Source organism: Trichoderma atroviride, chromosome 4 (genome assembly GCF_020647795.1).
Source record: "Trichoderma atroviride chromosome 4, complete sequence".
Taxonomy (NCBI): Eukaryota; Fungi; Ascomycota; class Sordariomycetes; order Hypocreales; family Hypocreaceae; genus Trichoderma; species Trichoderma atroviride.
Genome location: NC_089403.1, coordinates 1049494 through 1073375, shown reverse-complemented (window position 1 = coordinate 1073375; position 23882 = coordinate 1049494). Strand labels below are relative to the sequence as shown.

The following is a 23882-nucleotide window of genomic DNA, read 5'->3' as shown; positions in this document are numbered from 1 at the left end:
GGGAAGCCACTTTTAGCGGGGTGGTGGCTTGTCGCCAGCGGTCTTTACGGAGCTGGTGCAAGTTCTATTCAGTGCTTTGCAGGGTACTTTGGCTTATGCAGCATCATCAGCGTATTCCCGGCAAATCAAAGCGCTCGCTATCCATGCAGCACTGGAAATCTATTTCGCTGAGAGTATTGAATATTGTTTTGGATGCATATAGAGGTGTAAGCTTCCTCATTTGCCAGCACCAATTTATATAGACAAAAGTCAATTGCTGCGTCGAGCAAAGGTAAAAAAAATTGATCCAAGCCGAAAATCGATAAATGGCATTTTGCCTCATTAGGCAATTATTTTTGCTCTTTCCAGGCCTGTAGACTCCTCACAAACCAACACAAGTTCTTTCATTCTTGACTTTATGTTTTCTTCCAATGGCCAGAATGAAGATTATGATTATCCATGCTGGCACTTCATAGTTCAATATTCCTATGCGAATTTAGACATACCGACGGCCAAGAAATACTACCAGCAGCTAGAATGGCATTCCACCATTACGAACCGATCGGACAGGCAGAGACGCCAGACGAATACGGCCGGCGCGAGGATTGCTTCAGAAACTCCAGACAGCATCCATTTACCTTTCAATCTTATTTAACAGATCTACAAAGCACAAAAGAGGCCACAGAAAGAGACGGATTGGTCTCTCAGCCGGGGCTGAAGGCAGGAGTACTCCCGAATCCGCAGATAGCTGAAGAAGTGCTTGACCAGGACCAACATCATCGATTGAACGCTGAGAATCTGCTTCGTAATTCGCCACCAGCTTATTTTCTACCATCTGCTAGCTCTCATATCAAAGAGTTGTTTATTCCCGTGGAAGATTTAGATCTGGGCTCTTGCCCCAAGCATGATCTTCAGGATTATATATGCCCAGTTTTGGCAAAAAGATATGACAACCCTTTCGAACAATGGCTTCCATTGGCCAGTACGAGGACCGACAGAGATGAGAGTTTGGGTTTCCCGCCTGTTCTGAACAGATTTTGGGCCCAAATATGTCGAGAAATAGAGACCGATAAGCCAATAACATCAGATGCTGCTGCGGAGCTGGTGCGAAAAATCGACAAACCGATCACGGCCTTCCAATATCAAGATTTGATCAAGCGACAAACTAAATTTGGCCCTGTAAGCCAACTTTGCCTTGTTTATAGTTTTTGACCTAATCGCTGATACAATCATAGTCCCAATACAGCTGCGTCGAACCTATCTCGCCCCCTCTTTCTCCAATATCTGATGACGCTGCCCCATTCATTCCCGATGGAAATGTGACGGTTATTGACCTCGTGTCTGAACCAAATAGTCCCGATCGAACTACAATTGAGGATTCAGAACCAATTGTCTCATATACTTTTATGACCTCGTCGCCTACTAGGGAGCTACCTCAGCTCTTCGAAACGCACAACGCTGTTATCGAAGAAGCCAAGGTAGATTTACCTGTTGTCTTTACCAGTTCATATTCTCCACGCCAGGAGAATATTCTTGCCGATATCTGCTTGCCTCTTATAGGCTTTGAAGAGGATGCTACAGATTTGCTCCAGGAAAGAGGGCATTTCGAAGATGCCTTTATGACTCTGCTTGACGACCGGCGGTATTATGCCAATAAGTTGGTGAGCCAGGAGCGCTTAGATCCAGCAGATTCTATATCGCGCATTCCTGTGCCTTTGCTCGACTTTGGTATCCAGCCTCCTACCTGGAGAGCTCAATGCTCTACTGCGGAGACTCACTTTGCGTTTTTAAAAAACAGGATGCCGAGCATTTTCAACCTTTTGCCTTCTCCGAGAGATCTGGAATTAGAGGTTAACGTCTCATATTCGGTTGTTCCGCCAGATCAGGGGAGATCAATAATGACATATGAACATGGTGTCTCGAATGAAGCAGCTATAAAATATCTTTCTCAAGATCTAACATCACATCAAAGCAGCTTGGATTTCATTACTATAAGGCCTGAGCTAGAGGTTCTTTGCATTATCGGAGATGAAGAACTTGAAGAAGTCTACGAGCCGGAGGAAGCATATGTGCCAGCTGATATGACAGATGATATGCCGCCTGTTATTGTTGCGGAGCAACACGAGGACACCAATCGCATGAACTCACCACAGAGAAGCGAGTCGTTCTACTATAAAAAGCGAAACAGCCCTGGCCCCAGCCGCTCGCTTCGAAGGAAAGCCGATGACTCCATGAGACTTTTACCGAAATGTTACGATACAAGCGCTACGAGTATTCTTCTCCATAACTTTATGGAGCTGAGAGGCATAAAAAGACCTCGGCTTGATACAAGATCTTCAGAAGCATGCCAAACCGCAGGAAATCTATCATTGGAATCTGTAAACGATGTATATTCAACAGATATGGCTAAAGAGTTGCCTACCACAATACCCGAAGCGATGGTTTCAGCAGTATTTCCTAAATTTGAGATACCCTCTGTGATGACCTATTTCATTGTTTCAGTTGACCTTCCAAGGCCAATATTAAGGCAATTAGAGCGTGCATGGTCTCCCGAAAGTTTGCTTGATATCGATTACTCCGAGCATATTGCCATATCGCGGCCCTCAGAATCTGCTCAATGCAAAGAGACTACCTCGGAGTTAGGTTTCGAAGCCGATGTATCTTTGTCGCCTATTACAGGAATCATCGTCACCAATATCCTCAAAGTGCGGCAGCGGCCTCTCCCTGGCTCTCAGTCTCAATCGCCGTTGCGCGATCGTGTGCAGAAAGTCAGTCGGAAATACGAAACTCTATTAGTCCTTGTGTCGGAATCACACCCCAGCGGAGAATTTTCGGGAGCATTGGCTCCGTCTGATATCGCAGCTTACGCTGACTTTGTGAGCTTTACCGTTGCACTGGACGGGGATATAAACGTGCAGCTTGTCCCAGGGGCGGAACAAACAATGGCCTCGTGGATTTCCGCCTGCCTATCTCGGAGCTCTTTCAAATCCCACGGTATGAAGCGGCTTCTATCCTCTGAGGAAACGGAATGGGAGATCTTCCTCAGGCGTGCCGGCGTGAATGTTTTCGCTGCCAAGATATTGTCGAAAACGCTCTTTGAGCAAGCTGGGGCCTCGGGATTAGCTGAATTTTTGACGATGCCTGTGCAAAAGCGGGTGGCCACATTCTCACCATTGCTTGGTGGAGAAAAGGTTTTGCGCCTAACAGCCAAAGCGCTGGATCGAAGCTGGGCACAGTAATATTTTGACCATTTGATTCATATTCATCTACTCAGATAGGTATCAAACAATCTATTTGAGTTCTAGCGTTCCGTCAGATCTTGCTTTATAAACCTTACGCGCTCAAACGCGTCAACGGTGCTACAGTATATCGAGAGGCGTTGCGTGTAATTGCTGCTCAGTTGTTATGACCAGTCCCCTGTAGCTGTTAAATTAGTGCTATTTGCAGCGGGCGATTGTGCCTCTCAGCCCACTCAAAGTGGAACCACGTATTACATAAGAGCTCCATCACTGCGGAAAATAGGTACGTAGCTAGGTATATAGCATGCATGGTTGAAATGAACTTCAATTACTATATCTCAGTTCTTTGAGAGCGCATCACATTCTGTTCACTTCAACACCGCCGCCCGTGGCTATCACGAAACTTCTCACCAGAAAACTCACCGCCCTGTAGGAGGCCTAAGGCATCCGGGCCCTATATATTTCCACTCCCTGCCAGCCCCAAGCTCCGATCTTTCTTCCTCTCATCGTACATCAACCATCATGGCGCCCAAGGCGTCCAAGGCGCCCAAGGCACCCAAGGCCTTTCAGCCCATCTCGGCCTTCTACCTCTTCTTTGCTGCAGGCCTGATCGCTGCTCTGTTTGCGCCAATCCAGGACTGCGACGAGACGTTCAACTACTGGGAGCCAGCCCATTATCTCTCCCATGGCTATGGCCTCCAGACCTGGGAGTATTCCCCAGATTATGCCATTCGCAGCTGGCTTTACATTGCGCTTCATGCTGTTGTGGGCAACGTGCGAAGGATACTGCCCCAGTCCACCAAGGTAGGCCTTTCTGCGGCATGTAGGATGTCTATACCGAATCGATTGAGTGATTGACGCCCGCTAGGTTTCTGAATTCTACTTCATCCGCTACGGCTTGGCCTTTGTTTGTGCCATTTGTCAGACCATCATGTTCCAAGCTGTGAGCATCGCACTCAACGCCAGGATCGGCCTCTTCTTTCTCGTCATCACCATCATAAGCCCGGGGAATTTCCACGCGAGCGCCGCCTTCTTGCCCTCCAGCTTTGCCATGTACGCGGGGATGCTTGGCGCTGCATCTTTCATGAACTGGCGGGGCGGGCTGAAGACTTGGCAAGGCATTACATGGTTTGCTGTGGCTGGCATTCTTGGCTGGCCTTTTGCTGCCGCCCTTTGCGTGCCGTATGTCCTCGAAGAACTCATTTTAGCCGTGTTCAGCGACAGGGACTCTCTGATCGAAGCCTTGATACGGCTTGTTCGCGGTGTCATCGCCTCTCTCATTGTCCTGGTAAGTGGCATTCACTGAAGCCTTTTGTGAGACAAACATTCACTTACGCCAATTTTCCAAATAGTTCTTTGACTTTGCGATCAACTTGTTTTTTTACAAGAAACCTGTAGTTGTTTCCTGGAACATTGTCAAATACAACATTTTCTCGAAAACCGGCGGCCCTGATCTTTATGGAACAGAGCCATGGACGTTTTATTTCAAGAACTTGACGTTGAACTTCAACATCTGGTTCATCCTCGCCCTGTTGGTGTTGCCGCTGTTCCTGTTACAAAAAGCATCTTCATCTTCATCACAACGATTGACTAGCGGTCTTCGAACTGTCATTTTCATTACACCGTTCTACATGTGGCTCGTAATTTTCACTTCACAGCCGCACAAAGAAGAGCGGTTCATGTACCCCGCGTACCCCTTTCTGGCCCTCAACGCCGCATTATCACTGCACATCATCTTGTCCGCCATTGGTAACTCAAACCCAAAGACATTGATTGGGAAAATCCCCGGTCGCCTGAAGCTGCTTGCCGTCGGTCTTGTGCTCTTCCTCTCGCTTGATATTGCCATTGCCCGCATCTACGGCATCTACTCCGCGTATTCTGCCCCCCCTGAAAGTTTATTCTCCGTTATGGGGTGATGAAGGAGGAAACACCTACGGCGCTGAGGACGACAACGTCTGCTTTGGGAAGGAATGGTATCGCTTCCCAACCTCGTACTTCCTCCCGCGCAACATGCACGCGAAGTTCCTGCGCTCCGACTTCCGCGGGTTGTTGCCTGGTGAATTTTCAGAGGCTCAGACCGGCTTCGGCTTCTGGAGTGGCACTTGGCTCCCCACCAGCGGTCTGAATGACCGCAACCAAGAAGACCTGGGCAAGTACGTCGAGCCTCGAATGTGTTCTTTCTTGGTCGACACCCAGTATCCTGGAAGGGACGCCCCGCCGTCGCCCGGGGAACCGGACTACATCGCAGACAAGCACCACTGGGAGCCTCTCAAGTGTGTTGACTTCCTCGATGCTGCCAGCACGCACATCTTGGCGCGCACGCTGTGGCTTCCTGATATCGCTGCTGTCCCTGCAAAGTACCAGCGCAAATGGGGACGCCACTGCCTCCTTCAGCGCAAAGGGAGCGGCCGCAATGCCGGCATGTGGGTCGATCCTGGCCAGATGATGATGGGTTAGCGAGTTCTTCTCGGCAACCCCCTTCCTCATCCTTTTGCTTTCCCTCTTCCTCTTCTCCTCCTTCCTCCTCTTCTTTCTCTTTCTCTGCTTCACATCTTCCGCATTCCATCTCTAGCGCTCTTCAGCAAACATCAGTTCAACCCATTTCCATCATTTGCTGTCATTGTTCGCATCATGCATTCAGAAATGTCTCTCAAAGGCTGGCTTTGGGGCCATGTTCCTCGCCCGTCCTTGGTTTTTCGGTTCATTCTAACACTGCTGCCGTTACCTCTCTGGTTGATCTCATACACTTGGTCCTTTCTTTAGGAAGATGTTGTCGCTGGAATTGCTCTGAGCCTGGTCATCATCCCCCAGTCAATCGGTTTCGGGATCATGTCCCAAATCTCGCCTATGCATGGATTATACTCAACCTTCGCGGGCTTAGCTCTATACTAGCTGTATGGCGGGTCCAAAGATGTTGTTATCTCGGTATATTCAGGGATGCCTTCTTTTTACAACCAAGTCTAACTCAACTGTCAAGGCCACTGGTGTTTCATCGCTCCTCACCGTGGATGTCATCAGTCGAATCACCGACAAGGCGGGTTTGGGATATTATACGCCTGAACGGGCAGCACAGGCGCTGGCAGTTTCCGCAGGCTTGGCTCTAGTGGCCCTAGGCGCCCTGAGACTTGGATGGCTCCTTCAAATCATCCCAAAATCTGCAACGGAGGCATATGCTACTGCCGCCTGTCTCAAGCTGATCATCGGCCAACTTCCAGCTTTGCTTGGTCTCCAGGGGGTCTCAAACCAGGGATCTTCATTTTTTGTTCTTGGACATGTTTTACGACATCTGGGAGAGGTCTCTGTTGACGCTGTCTTTGGCTTCGCAGTGATGTTTTTTCTTGCAATCATTGCGCTATTGTGTACTGCATTGGCTACACGGTATCCTGCACAGCGGCGCCTGTGGAATTTTGTGTCGACGCTACGATTCCCAATCGTCATTGGCATGTCAATTTTGATCAGCTGGCTCATCCATCGTGAAAACTACGGAGGTCCGTTCCAAGTAGTGGGACTGATTGAACCTGGTATGTCTATAAAACTTCTCACGTCTCCTCCGGTTACTAACGAGTTGTTTCTGCGCAGGTTTCTTACGCGCCCATTTTCCCACACTGCCCGACGCTGAAGAGATGGGATATCTGTGTACGGAACTTCCGGCCATCGTTCTCTTAATGGTGGTCTCGCAGGCGGCGCTGGTACAGAAGATGGCGACGACGAATGGTTACGCCGTCAACAACTCGCAAGAACTTGTTGCCCTCGGATTCGCCAACATCTTTGGTCCTCCTATTGGAGGCTACCTGACCATGGGCTCATTCAGTTCCTCCACCATACTCTCAATGGCTGGCAGTCGATCGCAACTGGCAGGAGTATTTGCCGCCCTGATGGTCGTCATGGCGCTATATCTGCTCATGGGGGTATTTGCATATACTCCCCTCGCCTCACTTGCGGGTCTTGTGACTTACTCCATGTTCGCCAACTTACCTCGGCCAAAAGCTTTGTACAATAATTGGCAACTGTCACCTCTTGACTCATTGATATGGATTGCATCTGTGGCAATGGGATTGGTATACACACTTGAATGGTCCTTGTATATTGGAACGATTGCGAAATGGCTCTTGAGTTAGGCACTTTCAGTCCGCAAACCAAAGGCACAGGTCTCAAACCCAGGTGTCTTAGTCTATCGCTTCAACAGCAACTTCTCTTTTTACAATCAAGGGCATCATCTGGCATCCGTATACGACCAATACCAGGAAAAGTCTCCCGCTGTCCATGCCATTGTCTTGGATTTTAGGGAAATCGAGCATCTAGACTTGGAATCAGCGCAAGGTCTAAGTGGGCTGCGGTTAGCGTTGGATGCAAATACGGAGTGTCATATTGCGAACGTGAAGCATTTCTGGGTGAGACGGACTCTAGTAGGCGCTGGTTTCGACACATTTCACAACTGTTTACAAGATGCTGTGGATGCGGCGATCAAGAGTGCACGAGTTCACTGTGGTTAGATAGTAGACTTAGATATCAATAACAAGCATTCTATTATGAATACACTAAAAATAACCTTGTTATTTCGAGCGCAACAGAAGCGCCGAGCGAACTGGTCCCGCCTCACATTTCTTCAATTTCCCGCAAGCGTTCATGGTATTCTTCTCGGAGGCACCTGAGGTGGCCTAGACGAGTTTCCGGATTCGAGGGCCTGGCAGCTTGTTTTAGCGCCTCGTACAAGTTTAGCATGAGCTTCTGCCGATGTATCTCTTTATATGACTCGGAATTCTGTCGGTTCGACTCCCGCCTGCTTCTCAGATCATTTGCCACCTTCTCCGCGACTTCAATGAAGCTGTTTGGCATCCCCATTGCTCGGGCCAAAACAATTCCATAGTGATGCTCGTCATCGACGGTACCCGCAGTGGCTTTGTAGAGCATATTTGAGTGAGGGATCCCCCCCTTCACCAATAGTAGTATTGGACGCAAGATGGAGATTAAGAACTCCTGGGCGATTTTCTAGTGCTCGAGCCAGCTCGATAAAATGAGTTGCAAACCAGATATATGCTCCCGTGTCAATCAGTGCTTCAGATATCGCCATTGCAATTGCCATACCATCCCTGTTGCCTGTTCCTCGGCCAAGCTCGTCAATTATGGCGAGACTTTGGCTATCAACATTCTTCAAAATGAAGGCCATTTCTCTCATTTCTACTCCGAAGCTGGACAAATTTGCCTCTATACTATCTTGAGTGGATATACGGGCAAGTATGTTGTGTATAATGGGGAAGGTGGCGAATTCGGCCGGCACGAAACATCCAATCTGTGCCATAATCTGAAGCAAGGCAACCGATCGGATGTATGTGCTCTTGCCACTCATATTGCAACCTGTCACACAGTGAAATCGATGGTGTTCTGTACCATAGTAGTCATTGGGCACATATTCACTCGCCATTTTCTGTGAGCAGGGGATTAGTACAAAGAGCATATGATGTTTTGCGACACGAGCAGAGAGTCACCTTGTCGAGAATTGGATGCCTTGCTGCTTTCAGCGCCAAGGTATCTTCAATCAAGGGCCTCACATAATCCCGAGTTGTGGTGACTTGACCAAAAGATGCAATCATATCCAAGAGCGCGATTGATTCGCATACTCTGAACAGTGGGGAGACTTCTTTTCGAAGGTCTTTGACCAACTCGAGAATTATTTGGTCACTCCGCAGCATTACCTCGTTGGAAGTATCTGATAGTCTGCGATTTAGCTTAACAAGATCCATAGTCTGGCACTCAATATGATTCTTCTTCCAGATGACATTTATAAAATGCTGGGATACTGATTCGGGGTCAAGATCTGCGGTGGGTATCCGAAACCAATACATGCGTCGATTGTCGAATTTTATAGTCACTGCAGCTTGATGCTCTTCTATAGGCAAGAACCGTGTGAGCTTTGGAGATCCAAAGAGAGCTTGTGATAATCTTAGCACGTACCGCTAACACCGTTTGTATACTGGTGAATATAATCGGTAAGTTCTTTATAAGTCTGACGAGCGATATCCAACAGGCCGCTGAGGCCTGATTTGACCGCGAATGTTCTTTGGTTACGTAAATCTAGCGGTGATTTCATGTATGTAACGTCTGCTTCGATAACCTCCTTGATCATGCGTAAAATGGGAACCGTCGTCTCGGGACAGCATATAGTGCGGATTTTGACTAAAAGGTCGCTCTTTGCTGGGTAAAGCGCTCGGTAGATATCTGGAACTGATTCTAGGAAAGATTTGACCATGAGGATGTGTGTAATTTGTTCTTCGGCCGCAGTTATGCCCGTGGCGGGTCGAATGGTAATCAGCTATACTTGTCAGCCATACTGTAGGAATGTATTGGCGCAATTGACTTACCTTTGTAAAAGTTCTCTCGGCATCATGGAAAAGTTTAAGGGCTAGGACTGGTTTAGTAGCTGATTAATACGCTCCGTGTGCTCAAATGTACCTTTACGAATTTCACGAAACATCTCTTCGTGGGTGACCATCTCTCCCAACGCGTCATATCGAACTCTGATATATCCATCAAAGTTGGTGGATGGCTGGAGCATGTTATTGCGGAGTACGCGGGCGCCCATTGGTGTAAGGGTATGGTTCAATAGCCCAAATAAGCATTCTTTGGACTTGGCAGACTTCAAATTGCACATCACTTCTAGTGATTGTATCGCGGGTATGGCTATCATCATCGTATCTTCGGAAGGTTGGTATCCAATGCGCAGGGACTGAGGAGAGAAGGTGACATTGAATTGATGATCGATATATTTCATAGCCTGGAGCACAAACTATAAGCTTCAACATAACAAAACAACTCATTCTATGACTTACGGCAGAAAAACAGCAGACTGCATAATATTTGCCTTGGGTAGCCACCTTTAACGGCCCAATGTCGCCGTCAAGAGCGAGACCTTCCATATACTCTATCCCGGAGGATTCGGACCAAGCAGAGCGCTCATGACAGGCAATCTCCGCCTCAGGTATCAGTTGTTCAACGAGAGAGTAGAAGGTACTGGGCCGATTGGGAGGGCACGCGGAAGGCGTGAAGACTATTCGAGAAGGCGATGCCAGTTGAAGCTTATGAATTGTCCTCACATAGGACTGACTGTCGCATATTTGGCTGAGAGTAACTTCACCAAGCGACATGTTGACTATGGCAATACCTACTGTATGTGTGACGCCACGAGATTCGCTCACTGCGCAGATGATATCATTCGATTCGCTCTGCCCAAGGATAGAAGGCGTAGTACCTCTTCGAGAGCGACGGCCCGAGGGAGTGCTGGGGCGAGAAATGGTTGTCGAAGCTGTGGTTAAGGTGACACTTGGTCTTGAGCTAGAAACAGATGGAGAATAGTTGGACGGGCCCTCGAGTTCATCCTCGAATTCATCCCCGAATTCATCCTCATCATAAGCCTGACTGGCTTGGCTATAGCTGCGCTGAGACTGGAGGCTAGGCGATTCGGGCGGAACTGAGCTGGAGAAGTAAGAAGAATATGTACCCGTCGTTTGAGGAGATGCCCCAGATGAAAACGCCATGGTTGACGGATGGCCAGGGAAGTCTGGTATGTGCAACTCGTTGAAAAAGATCTAGAAGGGCTTTGGCATTCAAGGTAAGTCAATCAAAACAAGACACAGTGAGATGAGGCGGCTGGAGGACAATATGGTGTTGAAAAGCAGTTTCAATGGCATCCACGCGCTAACTGGACCGATGACTTGTTTCATTATCATCTAACATTGTAGAAGAAGAGGACAAATTATACGGCGTCACGAGCTTCTCATATCAAAGACTTATAGCTGTTGCTCTTGCCCTCTGTTGCTCTTGCCCTCTGTTGCTCTTGCCCTCTGTTCTATCGCCTGTTTGCAGATGGGTACTCAAGATCGGCAGATACCTAGAGGCAGGTAGGATTCACTGGGGCATTGCACGTATAGGTGAATGGACGGTACCTTGCCAGTATGTACTGCCGGCATTAATGGCGTCTGGGCGAGATGCTTGTCTGCCACTGGCTGCTGGTGCGTACCAATCACAGCGCAGGTGCCCCCAGGCACAGGGACCAGGGAGCTGAGTCATGGCTCCCAGGTACCGCGGTTTAGCCCGAATCTTCTCCCAAAACAACCTTCTTCTCCACGTCTCGACCGCGCAGTGACGCCACGAATCACATTTAACACACACAGGTCCGGCTTCAAATCCACACGCCCCTAGTGAAGCAGCGCGAACCAGCCTCTTGCCAGCCATGTTTGGGATCCTCGAGGCCGTTGCTGTGCCGCACGCCGGCGTCTTCAGCACGTACGAGGAGCTGATCAAGGACCTCAATGGGCGGATGGAGAAGGAGGGCTATAAGATTGTCAAGGCTAGGTCGCATCGCTCCAGAATGGGTGGTGCTGACATCCCTGGAAATGACATCGTCCGGTGTGATCTCGTGTGTGATCGTGGTGGCCGACCGTATAAATGCATGGCTACCAAGCACAAGACAACCACCAAGAAGACGGACTGTCCCTGGAAAGCCAAAGCAGTCAACCGCAAGAGCATTGGCGGCTGGGTGCTGACCATCTCTTGCGACCAGCATAACCATGCTCCTGGCACTCCAGAGCCACCAACGCCATCTGAGATGAGCGAAGAAGAGAATGACCTAACCGAGCTTCCAGGTTCGTGATGGAATTGCTCAAGAGTGTCCATGGATGAATTCTAACTGGCAATTTGATAGACATGGACGACGGTCCGCGTCCCGATGCACAGACGGCAACGGCAATTCAACTGGCTGGCGTCTCTGAATCAAACCTTCGTTTAACAGGCGACACCTTTCACCAACTCAAGTCCGACTACCGCAAGATGCCACAGCCAGACCGGCTGAATGCGCTTGCGCAGTTTCAGATGCAAATTGCAGCAATTTACGCAGTCCAGAATGAGGACTGGCAACGTCAGCGGAGACAGGAAGCTCAAGATAAGCGGCACTTGCTGGTGGAAAAAGGCCGCAGACAACTATCAACCCAGAGACAACGTGCACGTCGCCAGAGACGGCAAGACGATCAACCGCAGCAGCATCAACATCAGCAAAGTCTTGATCAGCAAGCGGTTCAGCATCAACTCCAGCAGGAAGCACAGAATAGTCATCTCCAGCCATTGATGCAAGAGCCGCACTTCCAGCTTGCACAGAATCCCGCCGCGACGCCTGTTCCCCTCCCTGCTGGGATAACTATGACCACAATTCCCACAGCGTTTTCTCATTTTACCGGCCCGCCCAAGCGCATTCGCGGCCATCGACCGACAATGGCGAATCAGCCTGATGTCTAGGCATTCTGTTGGCGAATAAATTCAACACAACTAATTATTCCAGACTGATGCAGCTTTATTTGGCCTTCCTAATGCGACTTATTCATCACTTATGGCTGGGGCCCTGAGAGCTTGGCGATGAGCTTATCTTTTTTTTGGGCAGAACCCCACATTCTCACCGCCTTATTTTTTTTCCATGGTTCCTAGATTTTTTGCCAATCGGCCCCACCATTCCATTCTGTCGCGAACTTTCAACACATTTATCGAGATACCATTAATAGTCTAGGCAAGCTCCCAACTTACCATGGCTACGGTTCTACCGCCTCCATCAAAGCGCCAAAAGCGCGAAAATCTAGAGAGAACGCAAGTACAACAAGATGTCAGCGCTGTTGCAGCCGGCCCTGCGGGCTCGTTCAAGGCTCGCTTCCTCGACAGCGAGGGAAAGCAGATGGCCGACGTTATAGAAGTGCCTCTCGCAGACGCATCGGAGAAAAATCTATCACTTTTGTTAAATACACTTTTGGCTAGGGTTTGTCTCACGTTGATTCGTAAAAATTCAAGGGTGCTTCTTGTTTGGCTAATCCAAATTGAACTATTAGGAAAGAGAAGAGTTTCTGCCGTATCGCTTTCGAATACATATTCCGGAGACGGACATCATTGTTGACCAGTATCCGACCGACTTGCTCCAACTTCTGCGCAGCCATGGCATAGAGAACCCCTTTGAAACAACAGTCACACTGAGCGCCGAGCCTCAAGCTGTTTTCAAAGTCCAAGCAGTCACGCGCATGTCTCATAGAATACCCGGCCATGGAGAAGCGATATTGGCCGCTCAATTCAGTCCTGCAAGCAGCAGCCGACTGGCTACAGGCTCTGGGGACAAGACAGCTCGGATATGGGATACGGAGACAGGAACGCCAAAGTTTACCTTGTCTGGTCACACACACTGGGTTTTGTGTGTGGCTTGGTCGCCCGACGGTAAGCGTTTGGCCACTGGAAGCATGGACAAATCTGTACGACTTTGGGACCCCGAGACAGGAAAAGCTGCCGGCTCCGGAGCCTTGACAGGGCATTCCAAATGGGTTACCAACATTGCTTGGGAACCATATCATCTATGGGAGAATGGATCTCCTCGGTTAGCGAGTGCAAGCAAGGATACAACGATTCGAGTTTGGGCTGTGAACACGGGCCGGACTGAGCATGTCTTGTCCGGTCATCGGAGTAGTGTGAGCTGCGTCAAATGGGGAGGAACCGGGTTGATCTATTCAGCCAGTCACGACAAAACTGTCAGAGTGTGGGACGCTGAGAAGGGAACACTGGTACACACGCTCTCTTCCCACGCCCACTGGGTAAATCACCTGGCCCTTTCCACTGATTTTGCACTACGAACTTCATTTTATGATCACCAGCCCACGCCGAGTAGTGAGGAGGAGAGGCGAAAGAAGGCAAAGGAGCGCTTTGAGAAAGCAGCGAGGTTCCAAGGAAAGATTGCAGAGCGACTTGTTTCAGCCTCTGTAAGTTCACCTAGCAAACAACTTGTGGTGTCGTCTACTTTACTCTTCTAACCCTTTGTAATGCACAGGATGATTTTACCATGTACCTCTGGGATCCCTCTCAGGGTACAAAGCCGGTCGCACGACTGCTGGGACACCAAAAAGCCATCAACCATGTGACATTTTCCCCTGATGGCAGCCTCATTGCCAGCGCGGGGTGGGACAACCACACAAAGATCTGGAGCGCAAGGTTCGTGTTTTCAATGACACCAGAGGCCGTTGTCTACGACGAATGCTAACACGATGACCAATGCAGAGATGGCAAATTTATCAATACGCTCCGAGGCCATGTAGCACCTATATACCAGTGTGCCTTTTCTGCCGATAGCCGACTTCTTGTGACGGCGTCCAAGGATACCACATTGAAGGTGTGGTCCATGGCCACGTACAAACTGGCAGTTGACCTACCAGGACACCAAGATGAAGTCTTTGCAGTACGTTTCACCTCTCCCTTTATTGCTTTTGACTTGCTACTTGTATCGTCCCATGACTAACAGCCCTTTACCAGGTCGACTGGAGTCCTGACGGACAACGAGTTGGCAGCGGAGGAAAAGACAAAGCCGTACGCCTGTGGATGAACTAATAAAGATTGGTTGGAACGATATTGCGAGGTTTAGCATGTGTGTTGGAATCGGCGTCCAGCCGGAGGATTGATTTACATGTACACGCTAGGTCTAGACTATATACATGGGACTTTTTTGCGGGACTGGTAGTGCCGATATGACAGATGTTAGAAGGGCGTCAATGTGACACTACATATGGACGCATTGAACCATTATGTTGGCATGGGGAGAATTCCAAGGATGAGCTAGATGTGCGCTTATTACCGCCCTCCATGTGGTATTATATCCCAATAACGCCCATGATGCATATAAGATCGAATGGGAAATGCTTGAGGTGATTCTGCTGACGACTCATTCAAAGGCAAGCATGTGTTGTTGATATCGGTGCGGGGTAAATTGGAGGAAAGGTCTAAGATTGTGTGATTGTGGTGGCGATGGATGGACTTTATGACGCCGGTGCCTTTAGTGACTTTTTTGGCTTCCATTCTATCTTGGAAATACGAGTCAATAATCTACAAGAAGAAGCTCCTAGCGACTTGAGGTACCTAGTGGAGGATGCTGATTGCCATGTTGCACTGTATACGCGGTAGACCACTATTCGTGCTTATTACTTTCTAGTAGGAGTAATATTCCTTACTGGTATGAAAGGAATGTGTCTGTTGGCAAGTCGGGGCATCCTTAGGAGGCCTTGAGGCAATCAATTCGGCCTCGAGTGTGGTTGCACGGCAGCAAACTAACGAGTTGTCCATGGACACGTACGGGCTGCCTACTTGATATTGATAGGTGGCAAGTGAAGTGGCAACAAAGACGAGATATTACGACAGATATGAGCCAATTATACAAAGTGTTTGTTGTTAGTCCAGGTACGTATTGAGAAGCGTAGCAGAGCAGAGTAGGATTGAAGCACCGGATAGATGCCTCTATAATACCCGGATAAGGCGTGATGACTTGTAGTATGTGGTTTGTAATAGAGGAAGCAAGCAATGAATCAAGGAAGCAAAAGGAGTTACTATCGGCCAAACAAATATGCTCACATGCAAAAAGGTGGGCAGGGGCACCTTATCCCCCCCCAAACTCCAAATGCATTGGATGACAGGCGGCCAAGTAAGTTATGTGATGTTTGCCGCAACGGGAGATGCAGGGATCGTCAGGGCCAATGATACAGGTCGGCCCTACAACGTGGGAGGGAAATAAAATCCCGCCAGAGCATACCTTACTTTGCTATCAAGATAGGCACTGCCGGTTGTGATTCATTCGACGTTGGTTAAAAAGGGGGAAAACGGTTTGGGGTCCCAAAGTTGGCATGTCTTGTTTTGCGCTCATGCTCCTTTTACTTTGGGCTAATATTAGAAAAACCGTGATAGTGTCATGAAGCGCTAACGGCCGGACAAATTGAGTGGCATTGGCGACTTGCACGTGTTTGGCCCTCCCATGGACGGCGAAGTTTTTAATCTTGTATTTTTGAGTTGTTTGGAGGGGCAGGACACGGCAAGGCGGTTTTTTGATTGATTCATGCACGCAAGCAAGCTGCTGCATGAGAGCAGGGGGGGATGCGGGATGGCCAGCGAATGAGGCTTGCTGGAATGGCGGACGGCAAAGCTCCCCGGTAGTAGACGGAGGCCTACTTTTCGTATGTAGGTACTCGGGGCATGTTTGCTTGGATATACGGAACAACACTGCAGGTAAGCAAGCATGTTTTATCACGCAAAGTACTCCGTGTTCCTGGATCTTTCAAGCAAACTGTGCGGCTGAGTATCGCGACGGGAGGGCGCGTTGCCACGCCCGTAAGGCACGGCCGGAGCTCTCTCGGCTGTTCAAGGAAGAAGGAAAAATTAGTAGCAGCAGCTTTCGATGCAGAGACGGACGGAGCTTGGAGAGTTCAATGTCTCGCTTTGAGGCGCTCCACCCCCGCCGATGGAGCAGGCGGTCGTCGATCCGCTACCCAGCGGTTGGGATCCATTCCCAAGCCGAGCAATAGGCTTTTGGACGGTGCTGGTGCTAGGGACTGGGATGAGCTGATGTGATGGGATGGCATGGCGTGGCATGGCATTGATGGCTTGGCTTGGCTCTGGGAGGCGTTTTCGTCTAGCTGAAAGTTTGATGGACGTCGATCACCATTTGTCGAGGGAGGGGGGGAAAGAGAGAGAGAAACAAACGCGAGATGGTGAAAAGTAAACAGGTGTATAGAGAGGCCGATCATTTAGGGGTTGGTTGTACAGAGACGAGTGTAATCATGATGAGCAAGGAGGAGAAGACACTCGCGGTCAGAGTATGACGATGGCGTATTAGATGAGACAGAGCAGCCAAAGACGGGCACAAGCGCCGGCGCGTGAGCAGTTGAAGGGCCAAGAGCGAAAGCCTGTCACTGAATGACCTTGTCTTGATGCTTGTTACATGTCCATACTTTTTGGTCGGTACGGGAACCCGGTCAGAGGATGGAGCCGGGCTGGGGCTCGTTGGGCAGAAACAGGGATGTCTTTTTTTGTTAAGGGTTTTTTTTTACGCTTTGGAAATGGGGACACGTTTTTGACGGGCAAGGTGGCTTTAGTGAGCGAGTGCAAATCGATGATGAAAGAGTATGTCAAGTGTTTGTTTGAATGTGGGATAAGTAGAAGATCGTGGAAGAGGCTGCGCATTCGAAAGCATTCGAAAAACGCTCATATGCAGAGTGATACTGACAAGGGGCTTATAGCGATAGTGCCTTTCAGAGATGTTTTACTGATCGTCCCAGACCATTCCTCTCCCTGCGTAAAGGGCAAGTACAAGTAGTACCTAGAACCAACAGCCAGTAGATCATTGCCTGTCTGCTTTTGTCTTTGCCCGCATCCTCAAATCTGTTGAGCTTGCTTTGCACGGTGAAATGAGGCTTCGGCAGCCCGTATTACACCGGAACGCGCAACGCCTTGAGCCGGACGCATTAATTCCACGTCGTCCATCCTGTTTGGGCAACAGCTTGGCCGAGGGATGGAGCCTCCGGGCCGCAAACACCCGGCCGACAAGGGGACGGTGCCTCTGCACGTTACATCGACGGGCCACGATGATTGTGCGAACTTTTTCTCTTTGTTGCTGGGAGTGGCAGATGTTGTACCGTGCTATCGTGATGACGGTATTGCCTGTCAGTAGCACTTCCAAGGAGTCAATGCTCGTTCTTAGCGCTCTCGGCGAGCTAGACTAGCTGATACTGCCTGGCCGCAGCGCCAGAGCCAGTGCCGTTTCGGGGCTTGGCCTCGACCAAAAGGATCCTTCATCGTTGGTCGTTGCAAACCAAACCTGAAATCACCAGCATATATGAGCAAAAAAATTAGAGCTTCTCTGGAGCACGGGGCAATCGAATCCGAGTCATCGGCCCGCGCAAGAGCCTGGGATAAGCTTAGCTTCCGAAGGGCGACATGGGGCCCTCTTTGCAGTGACACAAGCAGCAAGGCAAAAATATGAGAGGTCGAAAATCGTTGATGGCATGCCAGGCCATGCGCCGAGTCGGTGGCACGGAGAAATCCTTGGGCTGCCTCTTGTGATTCATCCCCAAGCTCAGCTCGGCGCCTCGCCAGGGTGTCGTTTTGGTACAGTATTCCAGGCTGCAGCGGTGTGGTTGTATGTTTGTTTCTATCCATATGTTTGCCTGCCTGTGTGTATCTCTATATATACAGATTGCCTCTATGGGTGGGTGTCCTGCAAAGGCGTGTAATCGGTCAGGCACCCTTCTCTAGCCTCCTTTCCAATAGCGACCCAGGACAGAGGCACGGAGTCGGTACGACGCATCAACGGTTGGCGAGGGAAATAAAAGAGGTCATGGGTAGCTGGTGGTGTAATAAGCGCCGTGTAGTATCCGGTAGGCCGAGACATTTTGTGCGCGCAGACGAGGGAACTAATCCCTCACGACGGCAGGTATGAGAGAAGGGTGATTTCACGATGGTATCAGGAAATGCACTCTACCTACTTGCCTACCTACTCACAGCGACATGTGATTGCATGGCTGTGCACACACGGCACAGGATAAGACAAGACAGACATTCGGGGCCGCTGCGAGTGGACGAGGCGTGTGTCGTAATATATCTGGCCCAACCGCGCATCGCCCTCCATCCATCCACGCAGCCGCATAAGACAGGCGCTCATCTGCGGTGCCTGTATCAAATCACATCCGACCAGATCGTCTCTGCTGTTGCTTCAGAGTTTCTATTTTTTGCTTATCCGCAGCGCAACCCGAACTGCCAACGGACCAAACTCTCCTGCCATCGCCAGCCAGTCCACATTTATCCGCCGTCGAGGACGTCAGCTTTGAGCAATTGACCTTGGAGCGGTTCCTCTTCAGCTCCAGCGGGCTTGGACGACTCGTGTTGGCACGATTACGTCAGAGACGGCAGGCCATGAGCCTTTAAACAAGGAGCATCCTGAACTGCCCTGCTTGGCTTTGAACTCGCAAAATTCCAATCCAAGAGCCCAACAAACTCAAGCGGAAATTTCACAGTGCTCAGCAAGTAAGTTGAATGTTTTCCTATTCGTCTTATGCAGCGACAGTATCACCAGCTGCGGCAGCCGGCAGCTTACTCGCATTCCCTCTTGTTGATCATTTCTTCTTCTTTTTTTTTTTTTTTGCCTCTGTCCAGCCTAAAAAGCATATCCTTGCCTCTTTTTTTCCCCAATTCTGCCCACGTTTCATCCCAAACCCATACCCTGGTCGCGAGGGGAAACCGCACCCAGAAATCGCAAACATCAAAACAAAGAAAGAAAGAAAAAAAAATTCGACCTGACCAGGGGGCCCCCGCTCCGTTGTCTTGGAGCTTTGTGGCTAATGGTGATACGGCTTGCGGCCCAGCCGAAACAATTGATTTCGTGTAAATCAACCCGATCGCTTCCGCTGCCTTAGGCGCCCATGGCCAGCCAGTTTTGTCCTGAACTTTAATAGCATCACTATTAGCTACTCTGCTTCTTCCCTCCCCTCTATTAGCCTCCATTTCCCAGCTTTTGGCTCATAAACGTTTCTCACTCGCTCCCTCGCTCGCAGCCTATCACAGCTCCGGGCCTAAGCAGGTGGACCGCATCGTCGTCTCTGCCGCTCTCCAAAAAAGCTCCGCAGTGCTGCTCCCTTCTCAACTAAGAAAAACTACCGGGACGGGACCTATTCCTGCTGCCCAGCTTTTTCTGCCAGCTTCCCGCATCTGCTGTGCTTTGCCTTGCTTAGCTCTGCCGTGCCGGCGCTGCTTCTGCTCCGACTTCTCCTCATCTGATTTAAACTTTCATTCTTGTCTTCTCTTCCCTCCTCCTTCTTACTCATCCAAGCCAAAGACCAGATCAATCATCCGATTACTCGCCCCTCCCGATCGCCAAGACGGACCGTCGAGAGCTTGCTGCGTCCTGCCCTTATGTCTCTGCCATAGCCGAGAGCCAGTTTTCACCTTGCCATATCAGCGGCGACGGACGGACCTTCGTTCGCTTTCCTTCGGCCTCTTTCTCTTGATCTCGCTGCCCATCGTTGCCCGAACTTGCATGGCCACAGGTCTTTCGACTCTCTCAATCGACGACCTAGAACAATCTTTTCTGTCTCTCTTGACTTTTACGGTTCTTTGAGCCGAATCACGAGCCATTGCCCACAATGACTGTCTTTATCTGCTCTCTGTAAGTAAACATGGCTGCAATGGCAACGGATTGCATGCTGCTGCTCTTGTTCCCACTGCCCTTGTTCGTTTCTTTGTCAGCTGCTGCTGTGACATATTCTGCGGCACGGGGCTAATGCACGTCATCTGCTTCTTCTCCCCTCGTACAGATTCCTCCCCAAAACCATCCAATTCAACCTCCCGGGCAACGCTCGCCGCCGACACACAATCTCGAAGCGCCAACGGGCCTTTGCGCCAGAACAGCCCTCGGTGGTGCCCGCCATCGATGTCACGCCCAGTCTCTTCACCCGGCAGCCAGACATCACCCCTCCTCATACCCCGGTCGACGAACCCACTACGCCCGATCCATTCGCCAACGAAGATGGCTTCCGCATCCAATTCCCGCACAGCGACAACTCGCCCACCGACAAGGGCTCCAAGTCCTGGGGCGGCCGCGCTGACCAGCCCAAGTCGCGCGCAAACACGCCGCCGCCGGCCGACATCTTCGAGAGCCGCCGGACGCTGCAAAAGGCAAAGGAGCTGGGCCGTCGCGGCATTGTCAAGCCCAGGGCTCTGATGCGCAGCGAGAGCCACGACAAGGTCTTTGCTTCGGCTCAATGGCGTGTGGTCAACGCCGACCAGGGCAATGGCGGTCTTCGCAACGCCGCCATGGCCGCTGCCCGTGATGGAAAGCTGACCGACTACACTTGGGTCGGCACACTCGGTATGCCCACTGATGCCCTCGAGGGCACCCAGCAGAAGCAGGACATTGAAGATACCTTGGCCACTCAGCACGACATGCTGCCCGTCTTCTGCTCTGACAAGGACTTTGATGGCCACTACAGCCACTTCTGCAAGCAGATGCTGTGGCCTGTCTTCCACTACCAGATCCCCGACAACCCCAAGAGCAAGGCATACGAGGATCACTCGTGGAAATACTACGTCAAGGTCAACCAGGCCTTTGCCGACAAGATTGTTCAGAACTGGAAGCGCGGCGATGTCATCTGGGTCCACGACTACCACCTCTTGCTCGTGCCTGGCATGATCCGCAAGAAGCTGCCCGAGGCCAAGATTGGCTTCTTCCTGCACGTTGCCTTTCCCTCGTCCGAAGTCTTCCGCTGTCTTGCTGTTCGCAAGGAGCTCCTCGAAGGCATGCTGGGAGCCAACCTGATTGGTTTCCAGATCCAAGAATACACACGGCACTTTTTGCTTACTTGCAGCCGCATCCTAACTGTCGAGGCAACACCGGAAGGCATACAGATGGAAGACCGCTTCGTTGACGTTGTGCATCTCGCCATTGGCATTGACCCCGTCAGCCTGAACAAGCACCGTGCCGAGCCAGAGGTCATGAAGTGGTTGTCTGTCATGCGAGAGCGCTATCAAGGCAAGAGGCTCATTGTTGCGCGAGACAAGCTCGACCATGTTCGAGGAGTCAGACAAAAGTTGTTGGCATACGAACTGTTCCTGAATAAGAATCCGGAATGGCGTGAGAACACTGTTCTGATTCAAGTGGCCCTCTCATCGGGCGAGCCTAGTGAGCTCGATGCTGCCGTCTCCGACATTGTTACGCGTGTCAACTCGTCGTGGGCAAATCTGGCTTATCAGCCCGTGGTTTATCTCAAGCAGGACATCGACTACGCCCAGTACCTCGCTCTTCTTTCCATCGCCGACGCGCTCATGATCACCAGTCAGCGTGAAGGCATGAATCTCACGTCGCATGAGTACCTCTTTTGTCAGGACGGGAAGATCCTTTCTGATAAGAAGCATGGTTCCCTCATCCTTTCAGAGTTTACCGGCACGTCATCGCTATTCGGAAAGAATGAGCTTTCAGTGAACCCTTGGGACTACCGACAGTGCGCCGATGCCATCAAGCAGGCGCTCGAGATGGGTGAGGAGGAAAAGACTCGCCGATGGGAGAACCTCTACAAGTGTGTTGTGCACCAGACAGGCTCTCACTGGTTCACCGAGCTTCTGGGCCATCTTGACAGGTCATACGACGAGCAGCACAAGCGCGACCAGACCTATGTGCCCCGTCTCTCGATGAGCTCGGTTTCTGCTCAGTACGCGAGTGCACAGCGACGACTCTTTATCCTGGACTACGAGGGCACTCTTGTCAGCTGGGGCCCTGTCAACCAGATTATCCCGGTCAGCCCGCAGCGGACCCTGGACGTGCTCAATGACTTGCTGCTGGATGAACGCAACACCGTCTACGTCATGTCGGGCCGGCGGCCGGAGGAGCTCGATCGTGTGTTCCGACGTGTGCCGAACCTGGGCTTGATTGCTGAAAACGGTTGCTTCCTCAAGGACTGCGGTAGTGACAAGTGGATGGAGATGGCTGATGCGTCTCAAATTACAAACTGGAAGGAATCAGTCAAGCCCATCATGCGGTACTATCTCGAGAGAACGCCCGGCTCGCAGATCGAAGAGCGGCGCTGCAGTCTCCTCTTCCACTACAACAACGCTGAAGACTTTGATACAGCCTCACGGCAGGCTTCTGATTGTGCCAGCCACGTCAACGACGCCTGTGAATCGCAGCGGGTGCATGCTTTGGCAGTAGACGGCGCCATCCTCGTTGAACCGCTGGACTGGACCAAGTGCACTGCGGCACAACGTATATTCAAACAGCTGAGCGAGAACGTAAAGGCAGATGAGGTGAACGAAAAGCCCGTTGACTTCCTCATGGTTGTTGGTGACGGCCGAGAAGACGAAAAGGTGTTCAAATGGGCCAACAACCTGGGTAACGAAGCAAAGATTGAGCATGTTGTTACGGTTAGCCTTGGCAGCCGAAGCACTGAAGCGGCAGCCACCTTGACACAAGGCGTGAGCGGTAAGTTTTCTCTCCCCAAAATTTTATCAGATGGTAATAAGTAGAAGAATCCTCTAATTTTTTTTCGTCGTAGGTGTCTTGAGCTGCCTTCAGCGTCTGGCATCATCCAGTTCATGATACGAACATGTCCAGCGTTTTCGTTTTCTTGGTTCTTCACCCACTCTCTACTTTTGCCGTTCATCTTGTTGTTATAGTTGGCCTTTTGGTTTCTAGTTCTTTTCCTCCTCTTTCCTTGCTCATCTGGTTTTGGTATCATGCAAGGCGTCTCAGGTACATGAAAAGGAGGCGTATTGATATCAGTGGAATTTTGCATTATACCTGGACATGGCTTCACTAGCATCGTTTTGCAGCGATGAACAAGTCCATATATATAACACACACACGAAGAGCCCCTCCACGATTTTCGCGTGTGAAGTGGAGTTTTTGGGGTCTGGAAAAAAAATAAAGGAAAGAAAAAAAAAAGGTTGGGGGATAAAGACCGTCTCTACCACATCTGCGTATTTGCGTTTTGGTTTGGCTCCATAGCACAGCTTTTCTCTTTTTATAGTTGACTACTCTTGCACCCTTGTATTTTTAGTGCCTTTTTCTTCGTTTCTTTATTCTTTCTCGTTCACTATGGTATCAGCGATGATTATAGACAAACGCTTTGGATGGCGCGTGTATGTAGATGGTACACACCAAGCATCTAGTATACAGAGAAGAAGAAGAAATAAGCGCATGCAAGCCGAGTATTAGCATCACCGTGGGGTATACGAAGTAATTGTATTACTAGTGCTACTCTACCTACGTCTCTTGCTCATTATTTCTCATTCTTGATGCTGTATTTTCCCGCGATCTCCGTGCTTCACCGCCTGAAAAGGGTAGTAGTA

At 50.2% G+C, this 23882-nt stretch overlaps 10 protein-coding genes across 10 annotated transcripts; 8 read left to right on the top strand and 2 right to left on the bottom strand.

The window, feature by feature from the left end:
* The first annotated feature begins 243 nt into the window (after positions 1-243).
* On the top strand, positions 244-3302 carry TrAtP1_007632 (uncharacterized protein). The gene is made up of 2 exons (XM_014092482.2): positions 244-1158; positions 1215-3302. The coding sequence occupies exons 1-2, from the start codon at positions 439-441 to the stop codon at positions 3216-3218; spliced, it is 2724 nt and encodes a 907-aa protein (XP_013947957.2). The 5' UTR covers positions 244-438; the 3' UTR covers positions 3219-3302.
* A 438-nt stretch (positions 3303-3740) lies between these two features.
* Positions 3741-5134, top strand: TrAtP1_007631 (uncharacterized protein; the record flags this gene model as incomplete). Its single annotated transcript, XM_014092481.2, has 3 exons — positions 3741-4022; positions 4087-4506; positions 4571-5134. The coding sequence occupies 3 exons, from the start codon at positions 3741-3743 to the stop codon at positions 5132-5134; spliced, it is 1266 nt and encodes a 421-aa protein (XP_013947956.2).
* A 94-nt stretch (positions 5135-5228) lies between these two features.
* TrAtP1_007630 (uncharacterized protein) lies at positions 5229-5675 on the top strand (the record flags this gene model as incomplete). Its single annotated transcript, XM_066113608.1, has 1 exon — positions 5229-5675. One exon carries the CDS (start codon positions 5229-5231, stop codon positions 5673-5675), a length of 447 nt encoding a protein of 148 aa, XP_065969694.1.
* A 454-nt stretch (positions 5676-6129) lies between these two features.
* Positions 6130-7336, top strand: TrAtP1_007629 (uncharacterized protein; the record flags this gene model as incomplete). Its single annotated transcript, XM_066113607.1, has 2 exons — positions 6130-6739; positions 6798-7336. 2 exons carry the CDS (start codon positions 6130-6132, stop codon positions 7334-7336), a joined length of 1149 nt encoding a protein of 382 aa, XP_065969693.1.
* A 758-nt stretch (positions 7337-8094) lies between these two features.
* TrAtP1_007628 (uncharacterized protein) lies at positions 8095-10826 on the bottom strand (the record flags this gene model as incomplete). Its single annotated transcript, XM_066113606.1, has 6 exons — positions 10046-10826; positions 9669-9990; positions 9578-9618; positions 9171-9528; positions 8705-9105; positions 8095-8643 (listed from the first exon to the last, which is right to left on the bottom strand). The coding sequence occupies exons 1-6, from the start codon at positions 10748-10750 to the stop codon at positions 8095-8097; spliced, it is 2376 nt and encodes a 791-aa protein (XP_065969692.1). The 5' UTR covers positions 10751-10826.
* Positions 10827-11445: 619 nt separating this feature from the next.
* On the top strand, positions 11446-12503 carry TrAtP1_007627 (uncharacterized protein; the record flags this gene model as incomplete). The annotated part of the gene is made up of 2 exons (XM_014092479.2): positions 11446-11857; positions 11917-12503. 2 exons carry the CDS (start codon positions 11446-11448, stop codon positions 12501-12503), a joined length of 999 nt encoding a protein of 332 aa, XP_013947954.1.
* A 283-nt stretch (positions 12504-12786) lies between these two features.
* On the top strand, positions 12787-14615 carry TrAtP1_007626 (uncharacterized protein; the record flags this gene model as incomplete). Its single annotated transcript, XM_014092478.3, has 5 exons — positions 12787-13011; positions 13082-13993; positions 14062-14222; positions 14289-14466; positions 14541-14615. The coding sequence occupies 5 exons, from the start codon at positions 12787-12789 to the stop codon at positions 14613-14615; spliced, it is 1551 nt and encodes a 516-aa protein (XP_013947953.2).
* A 1629-nt stretch (positions 14616-16244) lies between these two features.
* On the top strand, positions 16245-16619 carry TrAtP1_007625 (uncharacterized protein; the record flags this gene model as incomplete). The annotated part of the gene is made up of 1 exon (XM_066113605.1): positions 16245-16619. One exon carries the CDS (start codon positions 16245-16247, stop codon positions 16617-16619), a length of 375 nt encoding a protein of 124 aa, XP_065969691.1.
* Positions 16620-17155: 536 nt separating this feature from the next.
* On the top strand, positions 17156-23818 carry TrAtP1_007623 (uncharacterized protein). The gene is made up of 4 exons (XM_014092477.2): positions 17156-19070; positions 19879-20208; positions 20357-23013; positions 23087-23818. The coding sequence occupies exons 2-4, from the start codon at positions 20186-20188 to the stop codon at positions 23128-23130; spliced, it is 2724 nt and encodes a 907-aa protein (XP_013947952.1). The 5' UTR covers positions 17156-19070; positions 19879-20185; the 3' UTR covers positions 23131-23818.
* On the bottom strand, positions 18250-18438 carry TrAtP1_007624 (uncharacterized protein; the record flags this gene model as incomplete). Its single annotated transcript, XM_066113604.1, has 1 exon — positions 18250-18438. One exon carries the CDS (start codon positions 18436-18438, stop codon positions 18250-18252), a length of 189 nt encoding a protein of 62 aa, XP_065969690.1.
* Positions 23819-23882: the final 64 nt, after the last annotated feature.

Excerpts from the sequence above, each read along its gene's own strand:
- TrAtP1_007632 (XM_014092482.2), top strand. The coding sequence starts at position 439 with ATGCTGGCACTTCATAGTTCAATATTCCTATGCGAATTTAGACATACC. Across the intron at positions 1,159-1,214 it reads GACAAACTAAATTTGGCCCT|TCCCAATACAGCTGCGTCGA; the intron begins GTAAGCCAACTT and ends ATACAATCATAG.
- TrAtP1_007623 (XM_014092477.2), top strand. The coding sequence starts at position 20,186 with ATGACTGTCTTTATCTGCTCTCT. Across the intron at positions 20,209-20,356 it reads ACTGTCTTTATCTGCTCTCT|ATTCCTCCCCAAAACCATCC; the intron begins GTAAGTAAACAT and ends CCCCTCGTACAG. Across the intron at positions 23,014-23,086 it reads CTTGACACAAGGCGTGAGCG|GTGTCTTGAGCTGCCTTCAG; the intron begins GTAAGTTTTCTC and ends TTTTCGTCGTAG.